A 26,759-nucleotide genomic window follows, 5' to 3' on the forward strand; every position below is an offset into this window, starting at 1 on the left:
TGTCAGGAGGACAGCAGCACCTGTGATGTGTTTCAGGGTGACATTTACAGCTCTGGAAATGAAACAGTAACCCACTCAGATCCAAAGTCTGGTTTTGCAGGATTTGAACCAAACACCTTCTGCCTTGAGAAAAAGGGAAGTTATGGGACATAAATCCAGGAGGAGGGAGGAATCCTGTAGCAATCAAGGCAGTTTGAAGACCTTGAGAAGATCTGACTTTCAGTCATTGTGTGTGAAACTAGCAAAGAAGGGTGTTGGGTACTCTGTATTAGATTATTTTCTTTTAAATATATACATTCACTTTACAAATCAATTATACAGATGAATGAACTTCCCTCGGTATGTGAGTGTATGGATCTTAATTTCTATATCTGAGCACACTATCATTGAACTATTTTTTTTATACTTCCAGCCTTTCTGGATAGGAAACTTGAAGGCTTTGTGAGGTTAAGGCTGTTTTCTGCGCTGAACTTTCCACCAGAGACAGAAATATGTGCCACAGTGTTATTCCTATCATGATGTCTCCATAATGCCACAGTTTTAAATTACTTAATTGAATGGGTTTAGTATATAAGTACGCCGTGCATTTGTTTACTGCTATCAGACAAATCCTCAGCCCTTCCTCATTATTTAGGCAACATTAAGTTAATGGGGAGGGAGAATGAAAAGAAAAGGCTTTGAACTCTATGTTAATGCAGCTTCAGAGCACAGGATGAAATCAAAGCTGGTAAGAAATGGGGAAGACAGAAAATGGGTGGTGCCTCAGTCTGGGAGCACTGGGGAGTTTAAGATGGTTTTTAAGTTGAACCCAGGTTTTCATCTTTAACTGTGAGTATTGAGTGAGCAGGACTAAGGTGAAAGGAACATGTCAATCATACAGCACTGCTTACTCTAAAATAACTTTTTAGGTGTGCCCATGTCACAGGTTTACAGCTGCTTTCTTAGAGATGGAAGCAAAGGCTTTGCCAGTGATTTTTACCTCCCCTGTGTCTAAGGAGCCTAAGAGTCCCTGAACTCAGTCTGCCTGTTTACTGTGATGTTCTTATAGGACTCTCACCAGTAAAATGCAGAAGTGTTTATTAAGACCTTCCTTCTGCACCAGCCACCGGGTCTGTACACGGGAGGTGAGTTTGTGTCACACCTTGTTAGAGGGTGACATGTCACAGCATGACAGCCAGCCTCTGTGCCACTTCTGCAGACGTGGGCTGACTTATCCTGGCAGAAAGCCAGCCCACTGCATCAAACCCAGGCTTGGTGTCTCTGAGACCTCCTGCCCTTAGGCTTGCTGTCACCCACATGCCACAATAAAGCCATCAATAGGTAAATAATTTAACAAATTCAGCAAGTTTTACAAAGGTGCTTAGCTGTGCAGAAAGCGCCTGTAGGTAAATGGATGCAAAATCTGGAGAAAAGCTGCTCCATAGAGGAGACTGGTTTCTGACTTAGGGGACCAGGCTGGTCTTATCCTGCTTTATCCCAAAGCCCCTGGGTGATGCTGGGCTGGTCAGCCAGCAGTGGGGTCCAGATGAAAAATCACCTCATCCTAAAATGAAAAGGGAGGTTTCCCTCCAGAGCTGTCTGTCTTCATGGGGGACCCTAGAGTTTCCTTTTACACTAAACACGTAATTTTTATAATGTAGAAGAATCCTCGATCTTAGGCCTAGCTGCTGTCATTAAAATGGCAGTAGCACACCCTCCTCACAGATGAGCTCTGCACACTCACATTGGTGAGCGTAAGATAATCTGATACTATGAGAACTGGGGCTGTGAAAATGTTAAGTGAGAAAAAAAATAAAGTAAAATGGAAGTAAGGGAACTGTGATAAGCAATATAAATAGGTCTCTCCTTCTAAGAAAATAGTATTTTATAGTATGTGGAAGTTAATGCTGGTTGGGTTTTCTTGTTTCTTGGTTGGTTTTTTTTAAACATGCAAATTGATGTGATACCTATGGTGTTGAAGAGCTGTTTGTTTTCACTCCTTGCTCAGTAGGAATTCAGACTGTGAACACTGATTCGAGCACACAAAACCCAATTGCTCCATGTGTTCATAATTTCCACTGCCATTCAGTTCATTCAGACCCCAGTCCTGTGCCTGATAGCATCCACATTTCTGACCAGCTGGGCACTGCAAAAGCTCTTAGAACATGAAGGGCATTGGAACCTCTCCATGCTTCCTCCAGATTTGGAAAGAGAAAGTTTATTTCAAAGAAATAGTCTTTGAAAGGTATGAACCCCAACACTGATGTTCCATGTCCCTTAGAGACCATTTAGAAACTAGAAAAAGTGAAAAAAAATGCAAAACCAAAGAGCCATGCACACTGTTCTTTTAAGATCTATGGCATAAAGTCATGTCTTTCAGCAATCTTGAAGACTTGTTTCTAATCATTAAGTTGAAGACTAGTGATTGAGTGTTAATGCTAAAATCCTTTATCTCAGCTGGAAGGGGTTAGATCTTAGAGGTGCTTTCATCCAAAAAGCCCTAAATTATAACACTTACATGAATCCTATTTTGGATAGTGGAAGATACACCTTGAGGAGTGCAAAGGAAACCTGCAGCACAGGTGGCACAGAGGGGTGGGGCTGTAATGGTGATCTCCTTTCTCATCCACTTTGTGGAAGATGATCCTTTTTTCCGTGTGCGTCCAATGTAATGGCATTCATTTAGAATCATAGAATCAACTGGCTCGGAAAAAACTTCTGAGACAAGTCCAACCCTTGATCCTACACTGCTGTGGTTACCAGACCATGGCACTGATGCCACATCCAGTCTCATCTTAAAAACCTCCAGGGATGGCAAATCCACCCCCTCCCTGGGCAGCCCATTCCAATGTCTGATTGCTCCCTCTGTAAAAAATCTCTCCCTATTATCTAAGCTAAACCTCCCTGGCAGAGCTTAAGATCTACCATCTTGTCCTACTGCTGGTTCCTGGGAGAAGAGACTGACCCCCACCTGGCTACAACCTCCTGTCAGGGAGTTGTAGAGAGTGATGAGGTCTCCCCTGGGCCTCCTCCTCTCCAGGCTGAACAACTCCAGCTCCCTCAGCCTCTCCTCACAGCACTTGTGCTTGAGTCCCTTCACCAGCCTCGTTGCTCTTCTCTGGATCTACTCCAGCACCTGAATATTTAAGACTTTTTTTTCCCACTGTTCCACTCACCACATGTTTTGTTTCAGGAAGGAAATTCGGAAGAGAAGGAAAATGGCAGGAATGCACTAACAGATTGGATTTTTGCTTTGTGTTTCCATCCAGGTCTCTTTAATAAGCCTCGTCGCCAACACACTTGGATACTCTGAGATGGGTCCCATTAAATCCCTCAGGACTCTCCGAGCTCTGCGACCACTGAGAGCTTTGTCACGATTCGAAGGGATGAGGGTAAGAGTATACAAAGCATTTGGTCAGAGCTTAACATCAAGCATGTAACAGGGAACCATTGCATGTGGTCTTGTCTTCATTTTGTCAGCCAAAGGAAATGAATGATAATGCTTTATCAAAACAACAAAATCAGAAATCTCTCCTTGGTCTTGATTGCAATTGTATCATTACATCTTTATCCTCAGGTGGATTTAGTGATAAACTAATCATGCTGCCTAACTTGTCGTACTGCACTTTAAAAAACAGCTTTTTGGCTGAGGAAGCATCTGGCTAACAATTACCTCTCAATTATAAGGTGTATCAGGGGAATAACCAAGCTACAAGTTTGCTCCCTGCTTTTTGACATGTACTAAAATGAGACTGACTGGAAAGTTCTTAAGGACTTTTTCACTAATAATTAAAGCAAAAATTAGAAATGCTAAAGATAGGGAAAGCAAATGAATGAATTTTTTTTTTCTCCTTTGAACAGATTGCAGTTTCAATGTGGAATGTCAGGATTAACATTAAAACCATGTAGCTTGTGTTTGGTGCTCCATCTCTTTCCCTTCTGCATTCCTTTGCCACTGTGGCTATATCCCTACAGCATACCTGTTTATTTGTTAAGCCTACCTGCTACACAAATCAATTATTATCTAGATAAACCTTTCATTTGATTCCTCACACCATGCATGACTTGCAGATGATGACAGCTGTGTTCTGTATGAGTCGAGGTTACTGCTAATCTTGCAGATTGCATAGCAAGGTAAAGCAAATCTTTGACAAATTTACACTTAAAACAGATTACTTTGATGATCCCAAACCTCTCCACTAGGCCAAGGAACATGCTACATATTTCACAATGAGATATATTCAGGGTAAAGCTCTTCTATAAACAACATTTTGGTCCTAATCATTGTGATGTATATGTGTAATTCATGCATTGATCTCCCAGCAATGACATTGCAATACCCTGTTGATCTCCCTGTTGACATTGCAATACCCTCACAGGAAGACAGACTGAAGTCTAGAGAGCCTAACTACCAAGATGAGCCAGGAAATGTGGTGATACAGCAACTTATGAAAACCCCATACCCATAATCTTCCTCTTCTGTGGATGACCAGAATTGGAGACATAAGGCTTTGTTCCAACTATCCTGTGATGAGCTAAATCACATTATTTTTGTGGAGGAAGATGAGACAAGTGTCGTGTCAGAACACCCTCCTCTGTGTTAGTACTAAGACAAATAGGTTCAAAAGGCTCTGTTCATCCGGGCATCCAAACCTGAATTGTTTTGTTCACCACAATCTTTTCAGCAAAGACAGGCAATATTTTAAAGGTAATTGACCAAATAAAACAAAAGCAAACCACAGATCCTCAGAAGACACAAAGTGATGTTGCACTACTGACATTAACTGAAGCTCTCACTCCCGTGTCGTCTGATGACCCCACTCCAAGTCTTTATTAAACATTCACAAATGGAGCACAATCCAGTATTAGTAAAAGGAGTATTTTAACTACCGGAGTGATTTGGGCTCAGGCTCTCTCAAATCAATTTAGATCTGGCTTATGAAGGCTTAGCTTCTACTGGTGGATTTACAAGTCCAAGCAAAACCCCTTCAATTTGTTCTAAGCTGACATAGGATTGTACACCCATGACTTTGGATTGGTTTAACCAAATTGGATTCGAACCTGAAAACCAATGGGAAGACAAACCCAAAGGCTCAGAAAAGTGAGAGTAAAATAGGAAAAAAAATTTATGTTAAAAAGTTCTCATTTCTATCTGAGAATAGCAAGAGGCTGCCTTGGTCGATATCTTACATGTCACATGCACCAGCCCAGCAGGTTTCCTTCCCAATATGCTCATTCTTGTAGGGCCGCTGGTCCCTGACTCTACATCCCCTTTTCTTTCCTGTACCATTGCTGCAGCTGAAATATATTCAGTCATTCTAAGCTATCAGAGGCAGTGAATTAGCTTGTAAACTATGATAAAATGTAATTGAGAATACGTGCTATTGGAAAAGCAAATCATTTTAGTTTTAGTTTGTCTAACCACACTTAACAAGACTAGGGACAGTTAGACCTTTCATTATTAGGAGTTCATATGCTCCAAAATGCACAGGAAAATTGCCAGCGCAGTGATGGATTAAATAATGATAATGTTGAGGAGCAAACACTGACAGTAAGAAAATAATGATAGTTGGCTCCATTATAATGTCTTTTTCTTGACTAACTGAAAGATCTCTGTGTAGCTAGAACAGGAGCTAGAAAGTTCTCATTTATACTGCAGTAAGAGGCTTATTTCACTGGTGCTGTGTCTAAATTTTAGAAACAATTGGTCCTGAGGCAAAGGCACAGAGTAGCACTTGGGTGGCCAAGAGGATCTGTTGCCATCAGGCTTCAGTTCTCTCCCTGTCTTCAAACAGACTGAGACCTGTGTAAGTTTTACACAAGTCTCAGCAGCTCCCATGCCATGAGAGGTCTTCAAAATAAGGATGAACTGGTGCCATCCTGCCCCTCTGTGCCCAAAAAAAGAGGAGACCCCAGAGAGACCAGGATCCCACCTGAAAGTTGCTGTGGACACTGAGGCTTTCCATGCATGAGCCCAGAATAAAGTAGCTTAGATCTGCCTGTCCCAAATCATGAAGTCTCCCATGTCTCCTCATTTGTTGCCCATCAGGAAATTATTTCAGAGGTGGCACTTCCCTGCAAACTACTTCCCAGCAAGGGAGGTTATTACAGTATTTTAAAAGGGTAAGGGGGATGATGATGGACCATTCAATGTGAAAATGATACTAGGCAAAGTCATGGTGAGACTGCTACAAGATACATGCAGGAAAGAAACAGCATAATTAATGCTAGTTAGCTTGATTTCATGGGAATAGTTCTTGTAAAACTGATATGGTCCTTTGATTTGATTACAAATTATGCTGATGACGGTAACTGTGCTGTTATAGAATCCTTAGATTTCAGAGACGAATCTGATACCATGGGACGCTGTGATGAAAATATGAGCTTTGTACTAAGACAAGCAATTTTTTTTTAAATGGTTGATGTATCTTGAAAAATAATTGTAACCAGTGATGACACTGTAAATTCGGTGATGAATGTCTCAGAGTGAGGGATCGGTCAGAATGAGAACTGTCCTTCAGCTGGACTTTAACAGCATCTGGAAGAAAATATAAAAATCTTTGCTGACAACACTCAAAATGAGTGTAACTGATATTACAGATAAGGGTATTATACTGGCTGATCTGGATCACAGTGGAAAACAGATCTATTGTACAACATGCATTTTAATAAAACCACATACATCGTCTACCTCTGGAGGAGGAATGTAGGTCACTCTGGGGGATGTTTCTTGGAAAACAGCAGCTGAGAAGGACCTGGGGATCAGGGTGACTGTTCAACAGTACAAAAGCTTTTGGGCAGGTCCAATAAAAGAGGTGACTGTTAGAATCCCCCAATACACAGGGAAATAACCCAGCAAGCAGAGGGAGAGGACAGTGCTTCAGTACTGGAATTCCACAAAACTGCTGGAAAGGGGGTGTCAAAAAAGGGGAAAGTCTCTGCAGGGAGCTCTATGAGCATGATTAGAAATCTGAAGGACCCATGACAACCACAAAGAAACTCTGATTTTTTAATTATCCAGAGCAACGTGTAGTGGTAACTTACCCACGGTGAAGATGGGAATGATAGAAGACACCTAACAGCAGATGATTAGTGCCTCTGATTCAACAAATTCTACCTAAACATACAGCACCTGCTTCTAACACTGAGCACAAAGGACACCAGGAATAGATTCTCTAATAATAAGTTTTTTTCTCCATTATTTGGCATCATGACTCTGTAAATTAGATGTCTTCTTAAAGGCTATGCCTAAGCTTTACTAGGAGCTACAGTCTGGGCCCGAAATTCCTGCGGGAAGTCTGGTGGGCTACAGCAAAGGGAGGATTAACACATCATGCAAATCTATTTCTGAATTTAAAATCTGAATCAGCTTTGGCTGAGGAGGTGGCCTGTGAGATCAGGAGAACTGGACACCAGACACAGGCTGTAGATTGCACTCTGGGTTAGGGCAGAGGGTGGCTCAGTTTCTAGGCTGTCCCTAAAGATGTCACCTGGAAGGTTGTTTCACCTATAAAGGTATTGATGGAAACCAGGGTATGAAACCTTCTCTTCTACATGGCTACATATGTTGCTATTCCTAGGTGCAGCAGAAATTCATCCCTTTCCATGGCAAGGTTTGCAGCTAAACTTTTAACATGAATTTGTGGTAATAACTTGCCTTTATGTATCCAGGTCTTTAAGTCCTCTCACTTGGCTCAGTGAAAAGCAAGGAGTGCTTCCAGCAGACCAAATGGCATCACACTGGTGTAAGAGCAGAAGCAGTGAGAGAAGAATGATTCTCTCCCGTTAATAATTCATTACCAGAGGTGTTACAGGATTTGCTCCAGCCTCATGTCATGTTTTGTTATCTACAAGCCATTGAACATAGTTCAGCAGAAGGAAAAAAGCAGAATGTGGGCATGACCATCGCTTGTACTGCTAAAACCTGGATGCCTGTGTGCTGTCACAGGGCTTGTGTGGGGAGTGGATTCAGCAGCACATGTAACAGTAGGGCAGTAATTTTGTGCTAGCATGGATTAAAATTGAACAAAAATATTGCTGTGCAGAGAAGCAAATGAAAGCTACTTTGACAAGAGCCAAGGCCCTTGATTTGGAAATTATTTGGCATTTTGGTTAACACAGTAAATTTTGTCGAAAAATGATGAAGTTAGAAATTGATTGACATCCAAAACTGAAAGATAAAATTAGGAAAAAAAAAAATCAAGAAAAGTCATCAGGAATCAGCCTATACAGAAAAACAAAACAAAACAATTGGTCAAACAGCTTTTCCTGTGTGAAAATTAGCTTCATTCATAAATGCACAAAATATAAATCCGAGTTTTGGAAGATCTACATAATGTTGTATTGTATACTGCAGATGAAGCTGCTGCTGCCACACATGCATGAAACCCATTTTACTCCTCCGGGTATTTTCTTCTGCAGGAATGCAAAAATGATGGAGAAGTGAATGTTACACTATTAGCTTGTCAGAAAATTGGACACTAACACAAGAGAAAAGAAGAGCTGACATTTTCCGTAATCAGATTCACAACTGAATAAAATTTAATTTTTATGGATCAATATCCCTTTGTCTCAGTTTCAGAAACGTAGATGGAGAAGAGGAAGGGCTGAGTGGCTGCCCTACCCTACCAGGTTTTAATCTCCAAAATGTGAAATGGAGATGGAGACGAATTTGTGTTGAGGGGCTGGTGTCAGCAGCAATGCTGTGAGGCAGCAATGGCAGCACCTCCAAAGGCTGTGAACATGGAGAAACCTTGTTGGCATAGAAGAGGATAGTGGTAGTGTTTGTGGCAGTGTTCTTCCCTCAGAAAATGTCTCCCATGGTGTAACTCTCAGGGTTGTCCTGTGCAGGGCCGGGAGTTGAACTCGATGATCCTTGTGGGACCATTGCAACTCAGGATACTCTATGATTCTCTGATTCTTTAATGTAAGGTGTGACATGCATAGATGTCTTAATGCTCAAAACAGGTAAATGATGTGACTCTTGCCGTGTTGATGTAGTGGCATTATAGTGCTATATTTAATCCTGACAGCTGTAGAGGGTCTGTAGATGGTCTGACCTTTGTTTCTTTTGCTTGGCTTTGGAATTGTGTCCATTCCCAGTGCCATCATTCCCACACCTTAAAGGCTCCTTTTGCTTTTCATTTTTATACATGATTTTACACAGGGGTTTTACAGCCCTGCCTGGAGTAGTGTGTCGGAACATTACAACATGACACAGGAAAAAAATAATGAATTTTTTTGTTAAATTAGAATGATTTCACTGTTCTAATCATGCAGACTGATCAGACAGGGGAAGCTGGCTTACCGTATGTCTCAATCAGTTATTATTTAATTAAGCAAAATTTGTCACAGCTAGAGTTCACAACTCACTGGCTACAGAGGCCTGAGTTGAGTAGAAGATTTCAGAAGTATTTTTTCTCTATTTTGAGTCACTGTGATACACCCCGTCCTTTCCAATTAATTCTTTTATTATGATAGTTTGACTGAAGTGTATTATCCAGAAGGATCTGAGAGGTCAAGATGACTTCACAGATTACTCCTGAATTCAGAGATCCCTCTTGAACAAACATCATCCCATGGGTGGAATGCCAACAGATTAGTTCTTCTATTACAAAAGCTAAAAAATAGTCATGTGTGAAACACAACAGCTTGTTAACGGAGTGTCTATACAAGTGCTGACATTAATTCTGTTTTCCCTTTCCTGTTTCCCCCAAGGTGGTGGTCAATGCCCTCGTGGGAGCCATCCCTTCCATCATGAATGTTCTGCTCGTCTGCCTCATCTTCTGGCTCATCTTCAGCATCATGGGAGTCAACCTGTTTGCTGGGAAGTTTGGGAAGTGCATTAATAAGACGGAAGGAGACATGCCTTTAGACTCTAAAATTATTAACAACATGAGTGACTGCATACTGTATAACGTGTCAGGGACATTTTACTGGACAAAAGTTAAAGTTAACTTCGATAATGTTGGTGCTGGGTACCTGGCACTGCTACAAGTGGTAAGTGTGACCACCAGAAACTAATAGGCAAATGTTGCTTGTTCTCATTGAAAGCATCAGTTTAAAGGCTCAGCTTAACCTCTATGGGTTTTTCATCCTTACCCATCAGGAGACTGCCTTTCCTGACAGGTAAATTAGTCAAATGGTTTTAATTTGAGTTTCAGCTGCATCACTAATATAGTGCTCTGGGAGGCGATTGGACTATTGAGGTGAATTAAAGACCATTTTGGCAATATTGTAATGCAGAGCAAAGTTCAGGTCCAGAAAAAAAGTCCTGGTCCAGGAAGGACTGTTCATGCAGATGGAGTGCAGTGGCCTTCCTGAACAGCCTGGGATTTCACTATGTCCTGCTGGGAAAAAAAATGAAGTTGTGCCTTCAGTTTCTCAGCTGAAGTTATTGCATAAAGCCGTAGTCCTAATCTTAATTTACAGACCTCTGCTCATTTTCCATGTTTAAGAAGAAAACTGGTGCCTCTCATTCTGGTTTCTCACTTCATTTCCAGCAGCTAAATATAATGAGTCAGACTGAACCTCAGCATGGAACCTGGTGGTGGTGGTGGTCAGAACTCTGACACTCCACCCAGCTTGGTCCCTCTGGAAAGGTGGCAAGAGCATTATCAGAGAAGAGACTGTTGAGGTTCAAAGACAGTGGCAATATTTGGTCTGTAAAGGCAGAAGTAGATACCTTATACAGCCTTTTTCAGGCAGCAAATGTAAAACATGGATAAATGAGTTGTATGCACTGAGATTCACTGAGTTGTAACACAGCACAGCCTAATGGATAGAGCCATCTTCTTGTCCAGGCTCTGCTGCTGGACTGCTGAGTGATTTTAGACAAATTGCTTTCTGTTTCAATTCCGTGGGGCCCTCATGTAAAGTGGTGGTTATGATGCTTATTTCCATTGTTCCTAATTTGCTCTCAAGACAAATGATGACAAGGGCTGGATATGCACTGGGAGTATTTGCTGTGTTGCATTTTTTGTATACAGAGTTAAACAAACACCTTGCTACATCCCTGGACAGGAAGGTTACTTTCTCGAAACACCTGTGATGGCATTCCTCAGTTCTGGGATAAAATATTGCTTGCTGGGAGCTCAATTCAGTTGTCACATGCAGAATCCATCCTTTCCAGTGTGGCAGGGTATTGCCCTGGGCCCCCTCCTGCCCTTCCAAAAGGGCATGAGCCACACACAGGTCCCCACTGGATCTGCCAGCCCTCCTCCTTGCCATGAAGCAAATTTGCTTTTCCCAGATCTGGTTTTCTCTGACATAGATGCATGAAACAGCACCATGAAGCAGTTTCCCTTTCTTGTAGAAAGGCTTGTCCTTATATGTGCTATTCCTGGTACACAAACACTTGAGTTTGAGATCATCTGACCACTATCCATCGAGCCTTTGCTTTCATACCCTCTGGAAAGCAGAAACGTCAGAATGGGTGCAACCACTTTTGGTTCTTTCCATGACATAAAGATAAACTTGCTGAGAGCAAGAGCTTTTATCTTTTGCATGTAATTATGATATTCAGCCCAGCCATGCAGGGTAGATTAATTCACTTTGAACATCTTTAATTAGATTTTCTGTTCTATATGGTGTTTTCTTTGTCTTTTGTTTAAACATCCAATCTAGATGAGCAGGAATTTCCAGGTTTAAAATATTTTTCTTACCTGAAGCTTCTCAATTCCTCTATGACAGCATAACAGATGCGTATTTTTTTTGTGAAAAAACTCCATCAAAGTAGTAGTTATTCCTTCACCATTTCTTTTGTAAGACTAAAGCTCCAGCTTTCTGAAAATCTTTAACTTTTCATAAACTGACACTACCTAAGGAATATCCTGAAGCAATCTTCTCTAGCCACTTCTGTTGGGATCAGTGATGGCAGAAGAAACATAACTGGATATAAGGTGGATCTCAGCACACATTTGAAGGGACAGTCTAGTACTGCTCTTTTCCAGCTGAAAATGGACTTGATGACCCTGCAGGTTTCCTCCAAACCTGCATTGGGTAGGACAGAAGTAGATTTTCCAGAAGTACAAAAGGAATGTCATAAGAATAGGACCTGGTAGGTTGGACAAACTGATCATAGCAGGAATCAAGGGAGTCCTAAATCTCGCTCAGCTTCTATGGCAGGTGCCGATTCCCTCTTCCAGGAGGAAGGGCAGGAGCCAGATGCCACTAGGGGATTGATTTTAACTTTAATCCTGCATCTGGAGCTCTTATGTTTGCTGCTAATGACAGTCTTAGGCAATAAAGTGTAAAGGTGACACCCGCAGAAGAGGGACCCAAACATCTGGATCTCCTTTGCCAGACTCCCGCCGAGGAATGTCAGTTACAGGTGCTCCTTGCCAAATGTCCTTCATATGGGGTCACATTTCATGAGCAAACCACCGTGGGAAATGCAGGGGATCAGCTAACAGCTCAGCTCTCCTGAAGAGACAGACACATCTGTGTGTCTCTTCGCACACTGGGGCAGAGCGTAGCAGTGAGGAGATAAGCGTTTTGGTCACAGGATCCAAAATACGAGCTTTTAAGTGGGACTTGTCTTTTGACTGTTGACATTTTCAGCTGCTGCAGCACGCTCTAAGCGACTCTGATCTTCCTTTGGATGCCTGAATGTGACTGAAAATCCAACTGGAAACACGTAAAACAAACCTGTCTGCCTAATGTTCTGTCTTCGCTTCTGCAGTGTACTCGAAAAAAAATGAGAGGTTGCTATTATGGAAACTTTAAGAGATATTGCTATCCAGAGGCATAGTTTCTGACAATGTAGTTGAAAAGTGCATGAAATTTGCCCCAAATGTCTTCTGCTCTTTTCTTACCTTGTTTGGGGTCCATCATGTTTTTCTGAACATGCCACTTCGAATTAATGAGTCTGAGAAAACATTCATCTGAAGTCAAGTTTCAAGCTTCTCCAGCTAACAACCAAGCTCTCACAACAGGTTGCTAAATAAGAGATAGCCTCCACTCACTCTGCAAGCAAGAAAAATGCCCCATTCATGGGGAAGAAAAGATCTTTGTTATCACAAGCTTTTAACTTGCAAGAAGGATGATTCACTTTTCTGGAGATTTAACACTCTTAAAGCACTAATCTATCAGGAAAAAATTATTGCTGCAACCCAATGCTTCAGTAGTAGCTTTTCTGTATTCCCAGATTTGCTTAGAGGATCACAGCATCTATGTTTTATAAATCTATATTTGAACTGAACAAAGAAATGTCTTAAATTTCCAGTAGGAGTTTTACATTTCTCTTGCAGAATCCTTCCCTTCTACTCTGTGATCACCTCCACGTATTTTTTTGCAATGGATTTTGAAATTTCAACCATCTATTGAAGAACACCAAGGAAACAAGTGGACTTTCACGTAGCATCAGGCTTTCCTGGAAAAGTTCTCCTTAGGTAGAACGGACTTCCATCGAATATGTCCTACAGCTCTTTGTCACATTGGGACTCCAGATAAGGAATGGAAAGATAAGAGAAGCACACACAGACTAGCACAGCAAGCAGGAGCTGTAGAGTTAAAGCAATCCCTCCTGCCAGGTTGGAAGTCATGACTGTGCTCATACATCAGGTACAAAATGGTCATGAGACAGCAACGTGTGTCTAAAGTTACTGAGTTACACAGTCTCTTGCACTCCTGTAAACCGCAATGCTTGATTTTACTTTCACAGTGGATGCAAAATGTACAAAGAAGAATAAGGAGAAGGAAAAAAGAAAGGGAAAAAGAAAGAGAAAAAGACAAAAGAAAAAGAAAGAGAAAAAGAAGAAGAAGAAGAAAAAGAAAAAGAAAAAGAAAAAGAGAAAAAGAAAAAGAAAAAGAAAAAGAAAAAGAAAAAAAGAAAAGGAAAATAAAAATAAAAATAATAAAAAAAAAATAAGACCAAACCCCCAAAAGTTTACAGATTTAAAGGCTTGCTTTATTTTAAGGCACCGTTTGATTTTAGGGCAGCCAGTGCTATCCCACCTATCGTCCTCTCTACTAATTTACTGCATTGCAGCTCTAACCACCAGTCAAATAACAAAATGTAATCCCATCCCAAGATGAGTTTATCGGTAGATAATCTCATCACATGACAGTTTCAGTAGAAAATGGTGTTTCTCTGGATAGCTTCCAGGCAGGATAATATCACAAACACTCCCATGAAGATTTTGTCACTTCCTTATCCAGAGTGTAAGTGGTTACTAATTCCAGATAAATAATTTATTTTCTCAGTGTTGTATTTCTTTCATTCTCAGTATCTTTTACCCTCTGCAGATGAAGTGTCTAGGGAAGCTTTCCAGAAACCCTGTGGATTTTTAATTCTCTTACTGTTGGACAACTGGGGAATATAGAAAATCACGGCACTTCATTCCCTTAATATTTATTTTTGTCAGATCACTTCATCATCTGTTATCACTACAAACCACTGTGCCTTGCAGTAGAGTCTCCCGTGTCTGTGCTACACATTGAGGGGTAAAATAGCTACTCAGGAGAAAAGATTTCCTCCCAAGTGGGAGAAAAATACAGGCTAAGATCATATCATTTTGTGCCACGGGGAAAAGATTTCTTATTTCATCCCGTCCACCCTTCCTGAACGGCACTTGGAGCTGAAAGCTGTAAGTGACTGTAATGACACCAGAAAACCTTTCATCAGATTAGAAAGAGAATGGCAAAAAAGGAAAATATTAGAACACATAAGGGATATAAGCATGACAGGTTCAAATAATTATTTGTTTTAATAAAACTGCTGATCGTTCCTGTAAATACTTTTCATCTAAAGTGGTTTTTAACACATGGTACCATGGAAGAGATTTTCCAAAGGATTCTTGTTTGGGAGAGTGCATTAATCTCTTTCAACTAGTAGGTAAAAATGTGCAGCCTTTCAAATATTGTTTTATATATACTCTCATGAGAAATATGATTGACCTCTTGTACAACATTTTCCTTTGGCTCAGTAGCATTCAGAAGAAACTGGGAAGACATCATTACCTCCAGGACTTAATATAATAAGAGAGAGTGTATAGTGGAGCATTTCTAAAATCACTGGATGTGCCTCAGCACAACTGCCTGGGTTTCTCCTGGGAACCTCTGGCCAGATTCCTATTAGCCTTATCTGGAATTGCGTGCCCACACAACAAGAGATAATTCAACCTAAGTGTCAGTAGGATGTAAAAAAATATGGGGTGTGGGTCTTTCATGCATGCTAGTGTAAATCTGATTAAATGAAAAATGCCTTGTTATCTGCTCACACTGAGTTAGATTCAGGGTGAGTCTAAATGGGTCAGAAGTCAAATGAGAAACAACCCTAGAGAACTAATATGAAGGTAATGGGACTTAGGCCAGAGTCAGACCTAATGCCAAGTGTGTTTGGCATCAGGCTATGTCTAATAAGAGGCCTATATTGAGATCTAAGAGTCATGGTTTTGCTACAGAATAGTAAAAATAACTTCCTTGCGTTTCTCCTGAGATTTCTGTCCCTGCTCTTTCTCCATTGAAGATTCCAGTAAGAGACACTGACTTCTGTGGAATCCTTCCTTGTTTAAACAATTTTAAAGAAAAATTAAACCCCCTGATTTAAGAAAAATGAAGTCTGACCAATAAAGCAGATTGAGTTTCCAGGGCCGGGCTCACAGCAAGTGTTGATTGCCTTTGCTCCTTTCCAATCAACTGTGATTCGTGCAACTCCCTGGGCTTTACCACTGTCTTGACTTGTCCTGGTTTAAAAGAGGGCAGAGTCCAAGCTTCAGTGGGATCCTACAACATAGTTGTCAGTATGAGCAAGCAATATGCATGGGATCCATCTCACCTGGACCAAGACTTGTGCAGGACAACACTCTTTGTTTTATGTGCAGCTGTTATCCTCTTCATTACTTGAAATTCTTAAGGTCAAAACTTCCAAAGATTTAGTTGCCATGTTTTCTCTCCTTCTTAAATTCTCTTTTAAAGCCCTCTATCTTATCCCTACAAGTACAGAAAATCAGGAAACACAAATGGGAAAATCCAGGAGAAAACATTCTGGAATGATTTTAAATATCAAAATGAACATAAACTCATGGATATGTATTACTTTAAAAGGCAGACAGTCCATTAATTGTGAAGAACATGCTCAACATTGCATTTTGAAAGTTCAGCACAGAGATGATGTTATAATTTCAAGATGTACTTATTTAATTTGCTTATATATAATGTGGGTTTTTTTCAGGCCACATTTAAAGGCTGGATGGATATTATGTATGCAGCAGTGGATTCACGAGAGGTAAGTCCGTGCATGGAAATTAATCATTTCCTTTTCCATTGACTTTTGCAGCACTCAAGATGCTTAACAATAAACACAACAAAAAAATTGCATATAGGTTGCCAGTCCCAGTATTATTCTGATTGGGACAGTTGCAGACCTTCACTTTTTGCAGCTGCCACTGAAGCATCACAACCTTGAGATTAAAACAAATGCAGGTCTACTCTGAAGGAGCATGGAGGGACTTCTGGTAAGGCAAGAGGCTGATGTGAGCTTTAAACTCTGGCTTGAGATGTGCTGGAGCTCTGGGTGCTGGTGACTGCCCAGGTCTTACCTGCATCCTCTACAGCTGCCAGGTTTCCTTAAGAAAAATGCATTTCCTTTGCTACATCACATATACTTTTTTTGTTTTGTTTTGTTTTTTTTAAATGAAGGACTTATTAACTCCTTTTCCTCTATTAATAATATTAAAGGAACAAGTTTATGCTTGCTGTTAATTTTTGAGAGAGCTGTCTGGTACTGGGAATTTGACAAGGCTGAATTCAGTAATAGGGAGTCAAGCCTTAAATGGAGGAATAAGGGGTGGGAACACCTCGTGGCATCATAGAAACAGAAAAGTACCTTTGCAGAACATAGCTCATGATGTTTTTTTATTCTGGTACTACATGTACACATGTGTATCCTCCCTAAAGCTGAATGAAACTCATGGGTTACCCTTGAGAAAATACAGCATTTCAGGAATGCAAGTTCCTGGCACCTTGTTTGCATACCTGTTGCTGATGGGGCAAATCTGAGCACTACTGTCAAATGTAGAGGTGACTTGAGGTTATTGGCCTGCGTTGCTCAGTTATTCAGCAAAAGATCTTATTCAATTCCACCCTTCATTAAAAAAAAATCGTACTCATAAATATGGGTTTTTTCAGTAGCATTTAATTATGCTGGATCACAGTTCTGTTTTTTGTAAGTTCCATTAGACCATATAAGTTTTAGAATAATCAGAAAATTGATCCTTTTCCCCTTCTGGGTTCTAACTGTGAACATTTTAGAGGATTTATTCTGGCCTTGCACTTTCTGGAGCAGTGTGATCACTGTGACAGTCTTGTGAAACATTGCTGAAATGACCATGGCAGTGCAGATGCCAACAGTAAACTTCAGAGACCGAGGAGAGCTGACTCTGTTCATGGGAGTGACACCATTTTTTTCACGTTTTATAATTTTGATTGCTATTGGACAGTTCTCATTTAACTGCATCAGTATTTTGATGTGTGCAGAGATGGTGTAATTTTCTCATTTTCCCTTCTCCCTTTGCAGTACGAGGAACAGCCTGAATGGGAATATAATTTATACATGTACCTGTACTTTGTGATTTTCATCATCTTTGGGTCTTTCTTCACATTGAACCTCTTCATTGGTGTCATCATTGACAATTTTAACCAACAAAAGAAAAAGATAAGTACCGCATATGCTACATATCATCTTGTGATTGCTGCAGAGACCAGGTCAAGGAACAGATTTATCAGCAATGGCTTTGCCACAGTAGCCTCAAGATTAGCAGTGGCAGAGCAACTGCAAAAACCACCTTACAGGATTTTTACAAAGGCACAGCTGTAGCAGTCCCTAATGTCCCCATAGCATGAGCATCCTGAAAATATAGGCTGGGGGATTATATTCCCCCACAGAAAGCAGTAGGGCAGCTTCAGGTAGAGGGGATCTCTGGCACAAACTTTGACACAGAGGCACAGACTGTCATGGTGTCCCCTGTGCACAAATACCATCGTCCCTCCAAGAAGTCCATCCTACTCTCCTCAACCAATTACCTGCCCCAAGGTACCTGGCAAGGGCCAGGGAGGAGCAACCTGGCTTGGGAGTTGTATTTCTCACTGCTTGGTAGGCTCTAAACACAGGAGTGGGGTTCTTCTATTTCCCCTGCTCACCCTGGACCTACCTTGAGTGCTGTCAGAACCTGGGTCCTGCTCCTCCATCATTGCCTACACTGCTCTCTGTCTCCTGCCCCTCACATCCATGTGATGAGCAGCTCCCAGCACTGCATCTCAACAAACCCATCAGATTGTTGTTTAACCCCAGCCAGCAACCAAACCTCTCACCTGCCCACTCGCTGCTCCCGTGACGGTGTGGGGGAGAGAATTGGAAGAGTAAAAGCGATGAAACCCTGGAGTTGAAATAAAGATTGTTTGTTAGGGAAAGCAAAAGCCACACACAAGCAAAGCAAAACAATCCACCAGTTCCCATGGGTAGGCAGGTGTTCAGCTATCCCCAGGGAAAGCAGGGCTCCATCACACAGAAGGGATGGGAAGACAAAGGCCATCATTCCGAATGCCCCCTTTGCCCATCTTCTTCCCCCAGCTTTGTATACTGAGCATGGTGCCACACAGTATGGAATATCCCTTTGGTCTGTTGGGCTCAGCTGTCCCAGATGTGTCAACTCCCAGTTCCTTGTGCACCCCCAGCCTATTCATGAGTAGGGTGGTGAGAGAGAAGCAGAAAAGGCCTTGAGAAACTGTGTGAGCCCTGCTCAGCAATAAAAACACCCCTGTGTTATCAACACTGTTTTAGGCACCAATCAAGCATAGCCCCATCCTGGTTACTGTGCAGAAAATTAGGTCTATCCCAGACAAAACCAGCTCACCTTCTTAGATATTTTGAAGAAAACTACATTAAAAGGAAAATGAAATGGGAGAGTATGCAGCCTTGAACTTCAGAGTGGGTCAGTGGAGTTCTCTTCGTCGGAAGTAATCATGTTGTTCTTACCCTATACTTAGGTGGCCAGGACATTTTTATGACAGAAGAACAGAAAAAGTATTATAATGCAATGAAAAAGCTGGGATCTAAGAAACCTCAAAAGCCAATCCCAAGGCCACTGGTAAGAATGGCATAATTCAGTTGAACTTTGTGTAATAGCTGAATGTTTTTTTAGTAGAATAAATGCAATTTAACTTTTTAGTATAGGAAGGTTTATTGCTCCCAGATGAAAGGCACTTTGTAATTATATATTTTGATTTTGGATAATATTTGCAAGTTCATTGACCTGTGGTACAAAATTCCCACTGTTCTGCAGCATTTACTAAAATTCCAATTTGCATATACCATTTACTTATTCCAGTGACCACCTGCCTGCATTGAATAAATTCATGGCCACAGTCCAGTGTCTTGTTTTCAGTAGTTTCAAGAAGCATTAGGAGTAAATGGGTTTGAAAACTCTATCATAAAACCATTCATCACCACCTTTAAGTTTATGAAGTTCTCATCAGAAGCAGTGCATATTGGCTGTTTTCCTCTACTTTCTGATCAATTAGGAGACAATTATGTTGTCATTTTGGCACAGCTCAATTTTCCTAACTAAACCCTCTCCTTTCCCCCAGAACAAATACCAAGGTTTTATTTTTGATGTCGTCTCAAAACAAGCCTTTGATGTCTCCATCATGATTCTCATCTGCCTTAACATGGTTACCATGATGGTGGAAACGGATGACCAAAGTCAAGAAAAAGTCAACATCCTCCATAAAATCAACATGCTTTTTGTTGCCATCTTCACTGGGGAGTGCATCTTCAAAATGCTGGCTCTGCGACACTACTACTTCACCAATGGCTGGAACATATTTGACTTTGTGGTTGTGATTCTGTCCATCGTAGGTAGGTGACCCTGGATTTTCACACCCAAAACTCCAAAGTTAAAAAGGGAGACATAAAACTTATTGACAAAGTTAAAGGCTTTGTGCAGTAATGTATGCTATCAGCTCAGAGAATGGAATCTTAAACACACTTTTTTTAGTATCTAATTTTAATTTAACATAGCACTGCCAAACAATAACTGGTGTGATCAGCAAAATTATGAGGTTTATCATACCTTTGTTATCATACCTTTATTATCATACCTGAACACCCTTATGGTGATAAAACACGGTCCAGAACTGGCCACCACATACACTTAACACCAGTTCTGTGTAACAGCCAAAGACAGAGAAGTAAAAAAGCCACATGAAAAAGGGCATGTGTGGATTGTTATTGTTTTGCTATTTATTTTTTGTTACAACAGTATGAAATAGTCCTTCCGGGCAGGTTTGAGCAGTGCAGTGAGTCTGGCTGTTCTCAGCCCCGTTGTCACTAGAGCTCTGCACCCTCATATATCCAAGGGATGAAACAAAAGGCACAATTTTATTGTTAGTTTGTGCTTTTTGCTGCTCTGCAGCCCCAACCCCAGATCGTACATTAAATGCTACAGAAGTGCAGTTCAAGTGTGAGTTTGAAATCCTACCAAAATTGTTTTCATTACAGTTGGAAATAAAGTAGCAACTGGAAGATGGTCAACTGATCCAGTGAGCAAAAGGAGCTCAGAAATTCAGCTCTTCCAAAAGAAAGCTTCCATTTTGAAGGGGGGAAGAGTTAAATGAAAAAGTGTCATGTTAGGAAAATAGAGACTTCTCGTTGACTGATGCTCTTTTTGCACTAAACACTCTCTAACGGACCAGGGAACCTGCAAGGTGCCAATGCAGATCTCCAGTACCCAGAGAGCAGCCTGTGCTTTGGGGGCCTTGAATGGCCTGGATTTCACAGATTTGGGTCACCCAGGAAACATTACTACCATGCAGCTGTCATCAGAACCTTGATACTAGGTGCCCTGGGTATGCCCATAGCAGTCAATTAACCAGAGGTGTCACGTTGGTCATAGTACTGCCTGTGATCAACCATGTCATTTCAGTGTCAGAGGCCTTGGTCCATACCAGGGAACCCTCTCCCAGGTGGGACACATGAGCTGAGCACAGCTCAGTGCAGCCAGGGACTGTTGGCTTCAGACAGTCTGCACCAAGGGCTCTGTTTCTGCTGAAAGAGTTTAGTTACAGGGATGCAATCTCATGTTGTTGCTAGTACAATCTTAGACCTTAATCCCCTCCCAGCCCATCAGGGAAACTGAAAAAATTTATAAGCATTCAACCAGCCAAGTAGTTGCAGAGTAGAAACCTGCACTGTTCCAGTGATGGCTCAGAAAAACAGGCCCAGCACATCAGCACTTCAGTGCTGACTCACTAATATTTTACAGACAAAAATGTGGTCGTGTCAGAAAAATTCTGACCATCTGCACTCAGGATAAATTTCTCAGGTGGGTCATGGCCAAAAGCTGCAGTTATTTGTGTCCTATCTGAGTTGGTCCTGGTTTATCATCCCCAACAGGAAAACTTTTCCTTACTGAAACTGCCACTACCACTCCTTGGTCATAATGTCAACACAGTCTGTATGGATTAAACGGGCATGAAAGCACCAACAATGCCATTCCCTTTATTGTAGGCCTTCCAGTCTGGGGAACTTTTCATTTATTTTCTCAATAATCCTGACTGATGGCCTTAAAGGGAAGACTGGGATTATTTTCTATGTACTAACTCGCTGTTTGTCTCTTTTCTTTTCAAGGCACTGTACTTTCTGACATCATCCAGAAATATTTCTTCTCTCCCACACTCTTCAGAGTCATTCGTTTGGCTCGGATTGGCCGGATCCTAAGACTCATCCGGGGAGCCAAAGGAATTCGAACTCTCCTGTTTGCCTTAATGATGTCCCTACCTGCTCTGTTCAACATTGGCCTCTTGCTTTTTCTGGTCATGTTCATTTATGCCATTTTTGGCATGGCTAACTTTGCCTATGTTAAGAAGGAGCATGGGATTGATGACATGTTCAACTTCCAAACCTTCGCTAACAGCATGCTCTGTCTCTTCCAAATCACAACGTCAGCTGGATGGGATAGTCTTCTCAACCCTATTTTAAACACTGGACCACCATATTGCGACCCAAACCTTCCTAATGCAAATGGTTCAAAGGGAAACTGTGGAAGCCCTGCTGTAGGGATTTTATTCTTTGTTACATATATCATTATATCATTTCTCATTGTTGTAAACATGTATATAGCCATTATTTTAGAGAACTTCAGTGTAGCCACTGAGGAAAGTACAGAGCCTCTAAGCGAGGATGATTTTGATATGTTCTATGAAATCTGGGAGAAGTTTGACCCTGAAGCCACTCAGTTTATTGAGTATTCTGCACTTTCAGACTTTGCAGACGCGCTATCAGAACCTTTGCGCATAGCGAAACCAAACAAAATCAAACTCATAGCGATGGACCTGCCCATGGTCAGCGGGGACAGGATCCATTGCTTGGATATTTTGTTTGCTTTTACGAAAAGGGTGCTAGGAGAATCTGGAGAGATGGATGCCCTTAAAATACAGATGGAAGAAAAGTTCATGGCGGCAAATCCTTCTAAGATCTCTTACGAACCGATTACAACAACTCTCAGGCGGAAACAAGAAGAGGTCTCTGCCATCGTCATCCAGAGGGCCTACAGGAGACATTTGTTCCGGCGCTCCATGAAGCAGGCATCTTACTTGTACCGGCACAGAACTTTGGAGAGCAGCATCCTCGAGGACGATGCACCCGAGAAGGAGGGTCTTATTGCGTTCATGATGAACGAGAACTACGGCAGGCCAATAGACAAATCCGAAACTCTGTCCTCCACCTCTTTCCCTCCATCCTACGACAGTGTCACCAGGGGCACGAGCGATAATCTCCAGCTGAAGATAACGGACATGAGCAAAAGCGACGAGGCTATGGATTGTCTTCTCTCGCCGGACAAGGATAAGGAATCAATTGTTTAAATGTTTGTTTAGAATGCTTTAAAATATTGTTTACAGAATGTAATGCTGTAACTACACAACGATTGAAGCAGCCTTCTTATTAAAAATTAGTTGCAAAAGAAACAATGGAGTTTTTACCCTTAACTACGGGAGTCTAATAAGTCATATAACCTTTGACCCTGCTCTTTTTGACTTGGTTCAATATTTATATTTATATATGCACAGGAAGAATCTTTGCAGGGTCATAGCTGTTATATCAATGGTGTGAATAAGAATAGGCTAGACTGTAAAACAGTAAACACAGTGTATATCTATCCACAGATAAAGCCTGGCTGTATAAATTCATTTAAGGTCTTACTCATATTAGTGTGTTTACTTATGGCGATGTATGACCTTGCATTCTAAAAAGAAAAAAAAAATATCACAGCTGCTGTAGCAAAATGTAACACTTACTGTATATGTTGTGAATGGTCTTTCATAAATTTATTATATTTGATATTTTTTTACTTAAAAAAAAAAAGTCTCTTTTTCCATGGAGATTATTGATCCTTACACTCTTCATGATGAACTCTGAGTTAAGGTAATAGGAACTTGTGGGATCCCCATCGCTTGAAGAGGAAAGTTGTTGCAAATAAAAGTATCAAATTAGCAACATTTAAACTGTTTATTATACTAAGCCCTCCCTCTTGGGACTTGCAGCTGCACGTCAGCAGAAACACACAAAAAACACCAGAACAGCAAATGATGTCAAAACAATGAGAGAAATGGCTTGTTCTATCCTTCAGGAAACTAGACAGTAATGGATCCTGTTTGTAAAACTGTTAATAAAAGCACTAATTTTTTAGTATGTTTCAAGATTCTGCTTCGAAATCCGCAATCAAACTCGCCATAGAAGTAGCGCATCACGTTTGTGTGTAGTGCTCCAAAGCACCATCTATGCTGGCAAAGTTTCTGTTAAGGTAGTGGGATAGGATATGTTTTCCCCAGGAACACTGAGCTAAGCAGCCTTATTGGGATCTCTGTGCATCAATATTGCTCACAAAAATACTACTACTACTACTAATAATAATAATCAATCAATGCCAACTGGGCCGTACAGAACGGCTGTGACAGTGTGATCAAGAAGGTGGGAGGGGAATTGCCTCTGGATCTGTACATAAATTTTGAGGTTTTGAATCCTGTTTACTCAGTGTCCATCTTTCATTTTCTCAGATGGTACAGTTAGATTTCTGGGGAAGGACAAGAAATACAGGAACCAATAAAAAGAATCTACTAGATAATAGATATATCCTCATTCCTGTAGGCAAAGTAATATTTACAGTTGATGTGTCCCTCAGCTTCAGGCCAAAGAAATGACAATGGGGTGAAAGGTGGATGTGTGGCTGTAGAAAAGTATTAGAGGTTTTACGTGCTAACATAGATTATTATTTATTATTAATCTTTCAACCTCGATAGAATGTGAGAAATTATTTATGGAATATAGAGACAAGTCCATCACTACAGACAAGTTCTTTCTTTTTCACTTTCAGACTGATTGTACTTGGGTTTGGTTGGACTTCATGGAAAATCTTGAGATTTCTGTAATGAGCCATTGCACTTTAAGGAAGAGTAACTGTGCTTTTCACCTTGGAGAAGCAAAGATATCAAGAATGTATTTAAGGTGTATTGTCATTAACATTTAGTTACATCCCAGGTTGTATAGGAGTCAAAAACCACATGGGGTTGGCAACAAGAATTAAAACAACATGTTACAGTCAAGTTTATCTATGGCCATTGTTATCTGTCCTCTAAACAAGTCAGAATATGTAAGACAACATGTCAAAAGGATGACAATGTATCTGTGTAAATATGGGCTAATAATATTCTCTCCATTCATTGAGAGGTGTCTCAGGCATTCACTTGAGAGTGGTCTATTGGTTAATTCAGAGGATTTGCCATCAGGATTCCTGGGGTCTATTCCTGATTCTTACTACATGATTTTTAGGCAAATAATTTAACCTATCTGTGCCTCAGTTTACCCATCTGTAAAATGGGAATAATAATACTTACCTACCTCACAGGGGTGTTGTAAGACTTTCTGGTTGCAAAGTGCTATAAGGGAATGAACCGTACTATATAAGTATTATTATAATCATGCTCTCTTGCCCTTTTAACCCCATGTCTATGGTGTATAACATAGGGCTGTTCCTCTGGGCATTTTGTTGCCTTTAAATCTTGTATGTAATTAGATTCTAACTTAAGGGGACTACTCTTCGTTCCTTGAAGTGAAAACTCTCTTTATTCTTTCCCCCCTCCCCACCCCTAACCTCCCCCGAAAAAAACAGAATTGCTCAAGGCTTCTCAAATTAGAGAAACTTTATACAAATTCCCTGTGTATTTATGCTGTAATGTTATTCTGACTGTACATATCACCCAGAAAGAGTATGCGATTTTTATATTTATATGCATATATATATATATACACACATACGTATATCTATACATATATATGTATCTTGTGAGTTTATAGAGTGGCTGACACTCAGAGGACACGACTTACTGATTAAAATGTTTTCTCCTCAATGGGATTTATTGATCATTAGCAACAAGCTGCTGCCTATAATGAAACTGTTTAATTAGAAAATAGTACATTCATTACTTGCTGAACAAGCATTTATTGGCTGACAACTAGTAAAATTATTTTCCTTTCAAAGCTTTAAAATAAAAAAAAAAAAAAGAGGGAAAAATGCTAGGAAAAAGGAGAATTTCTCATGTGATTTTTTTTCACTTACAATGTAAACTGTTTGAAACCCAAGGAAAATGCCAGCCTGCACTCAGAAGTGTGTTATTGGTCATGCTGTTTTAAAAATATTTTTGTTATTTTCAACTTATATTAGAAAATATTCAACTGCTGTTCTTATTAAGAGTCAGGCCCAGTAATGAACGGGATGTAAAGAGACAATTAGCTGGTCATTGATTATATTAGAGAAGTGCTCTTCCTCTGGTCATTTCACTCTTGAGTTGAACATTTTAGTGTCATTGCTGTGAGACCCTGTAGTACTGATGAAATTAGAAATGGTTCTGTCTTTTACCCACAACCTGTAAAAAAAAGAAAAAAAAAATGTAATGCAAAAAAAGTCTGAAAGATGGGTCTTAACTCTAGATGTTTACAGTGCAACTTTCTAAAACTGAATTGTAAATTACTTTCAAAACCTTTGTAACTGGAAGGTTGGTTTTCTATTGGGTTTTCTATTGTTTTGTGGCGCATTTCTTTAGAGATGAAGAGGAAATGGTATCTTTGTATGGTTGCGGAACTCCCCTAGAAAATGTCATATAACCTCACTTGTAGATCCTTATTAATGGAGATGCCAATCCAAATCCAGCCATGATACAACCTCCCAGTGCAGTGATTTAGTTTAAGACACTAACTCAATAGTTGGCCCACACTGTCTATAAGCATGGTGAGTGCTACCATTCTTTTCTGTTGATTCGTTCAATAAAGGCAACCACATGAATCACTCAAGCTACAAAAAGAGCAAGGAAAATATCAGCCAATATCATAGGACATATTAAGCTGTTTGTACCTGGAAAAATTCAAGTTTATTATGTTTCTTTATTAAATAAATAAGGATAACAAATACATCCTGTGCCTTTTTTTTTTTTGTTATGCTATCAACATTTATGTTATTATTTCTGTGACTCTTTTCCAACACATTTGTTTGGGAAATTCATGATGACTTTTGTTAGAAGACTTGAGGATGAAAACACCTACAGTTCATCTTACATTGTAAGGCAACCTGCAGGGCATTAAAGGCTTGATCCAGAGCTTGTTGAAATCAATGGAAAATTTCTGGGTACGTCAGATGAATTAGAAGCAGATCTGAAAGTTTCTCTTCAAAGAGAGTCATTTATAGGATAAACCCAGCATTGATATTTCAACCTATCCTTCCCAGTAGAAT

At 40.5% G+C, this 26,759-nt stretch overlaps 1 protein-coding gene across 4 annotated transcripts in view; it reads left to right on the plus strand.

Moving 5' to 3' along the window:
- LOC113991446 (sodium channel protein type 5 subunit alpha-like) overlaps positions 1-26,442 on the plus strand; it is a 215,727-nt gene extending 189,285 nt beyond the window's left edge. For all 4 annotated transcript variants that reach the window (XM_027727795.2, XM_027727793.2, XM_027727796.2 and 1 more), the window contains 7 exons: positions 3,249-3,371; positions 9,697-9,978; positions 16,154-16,207; positions 17,498-17,635; positions 18,963-19,067; positions 19,567-19,837; positions 21,608-26,442. In XM_027727795.2, the coding sequence (XP_027583596.1) occupies positions 3,249-3,371; positions 9,697-9,978; positions 16,154-16,207; positions 17,498-17,635; positions 18,963-19,067; positions 19,567-19,837; positions 21,608-22,842 (2,208 nt within the window). In that variant the 3' untranslated portion in view covers positions 22,843-26,442. The remainder of the gene's footprint in view (positions 1-3,248; positions 3,372-9,696; positions 9,979-16,153; positions 16,208-17,497; positions 17,636-18,962; positions 19,068-19,566; positions 19,838-21,607) is intronic.
- The last annotated feature ends 317 nt before the right edge of the window (positions 26,443-26,759 follow it).

Source organism: Pipra filicauda, unplaced genomic scaffold (assembly GCF_003945595.2).
Source record: "Pipra filicauda isolate LSUMZ 115617 unplaced genomic scaffold, ASM394559v2 scaffold1_size10287979_pilon, whole genome shotgun sequence".
NCBI lineage: Eukaryota > Metazoa > Chordata > Aves > Passeriformes > Pipridae > Pipra > Pipra filicauda.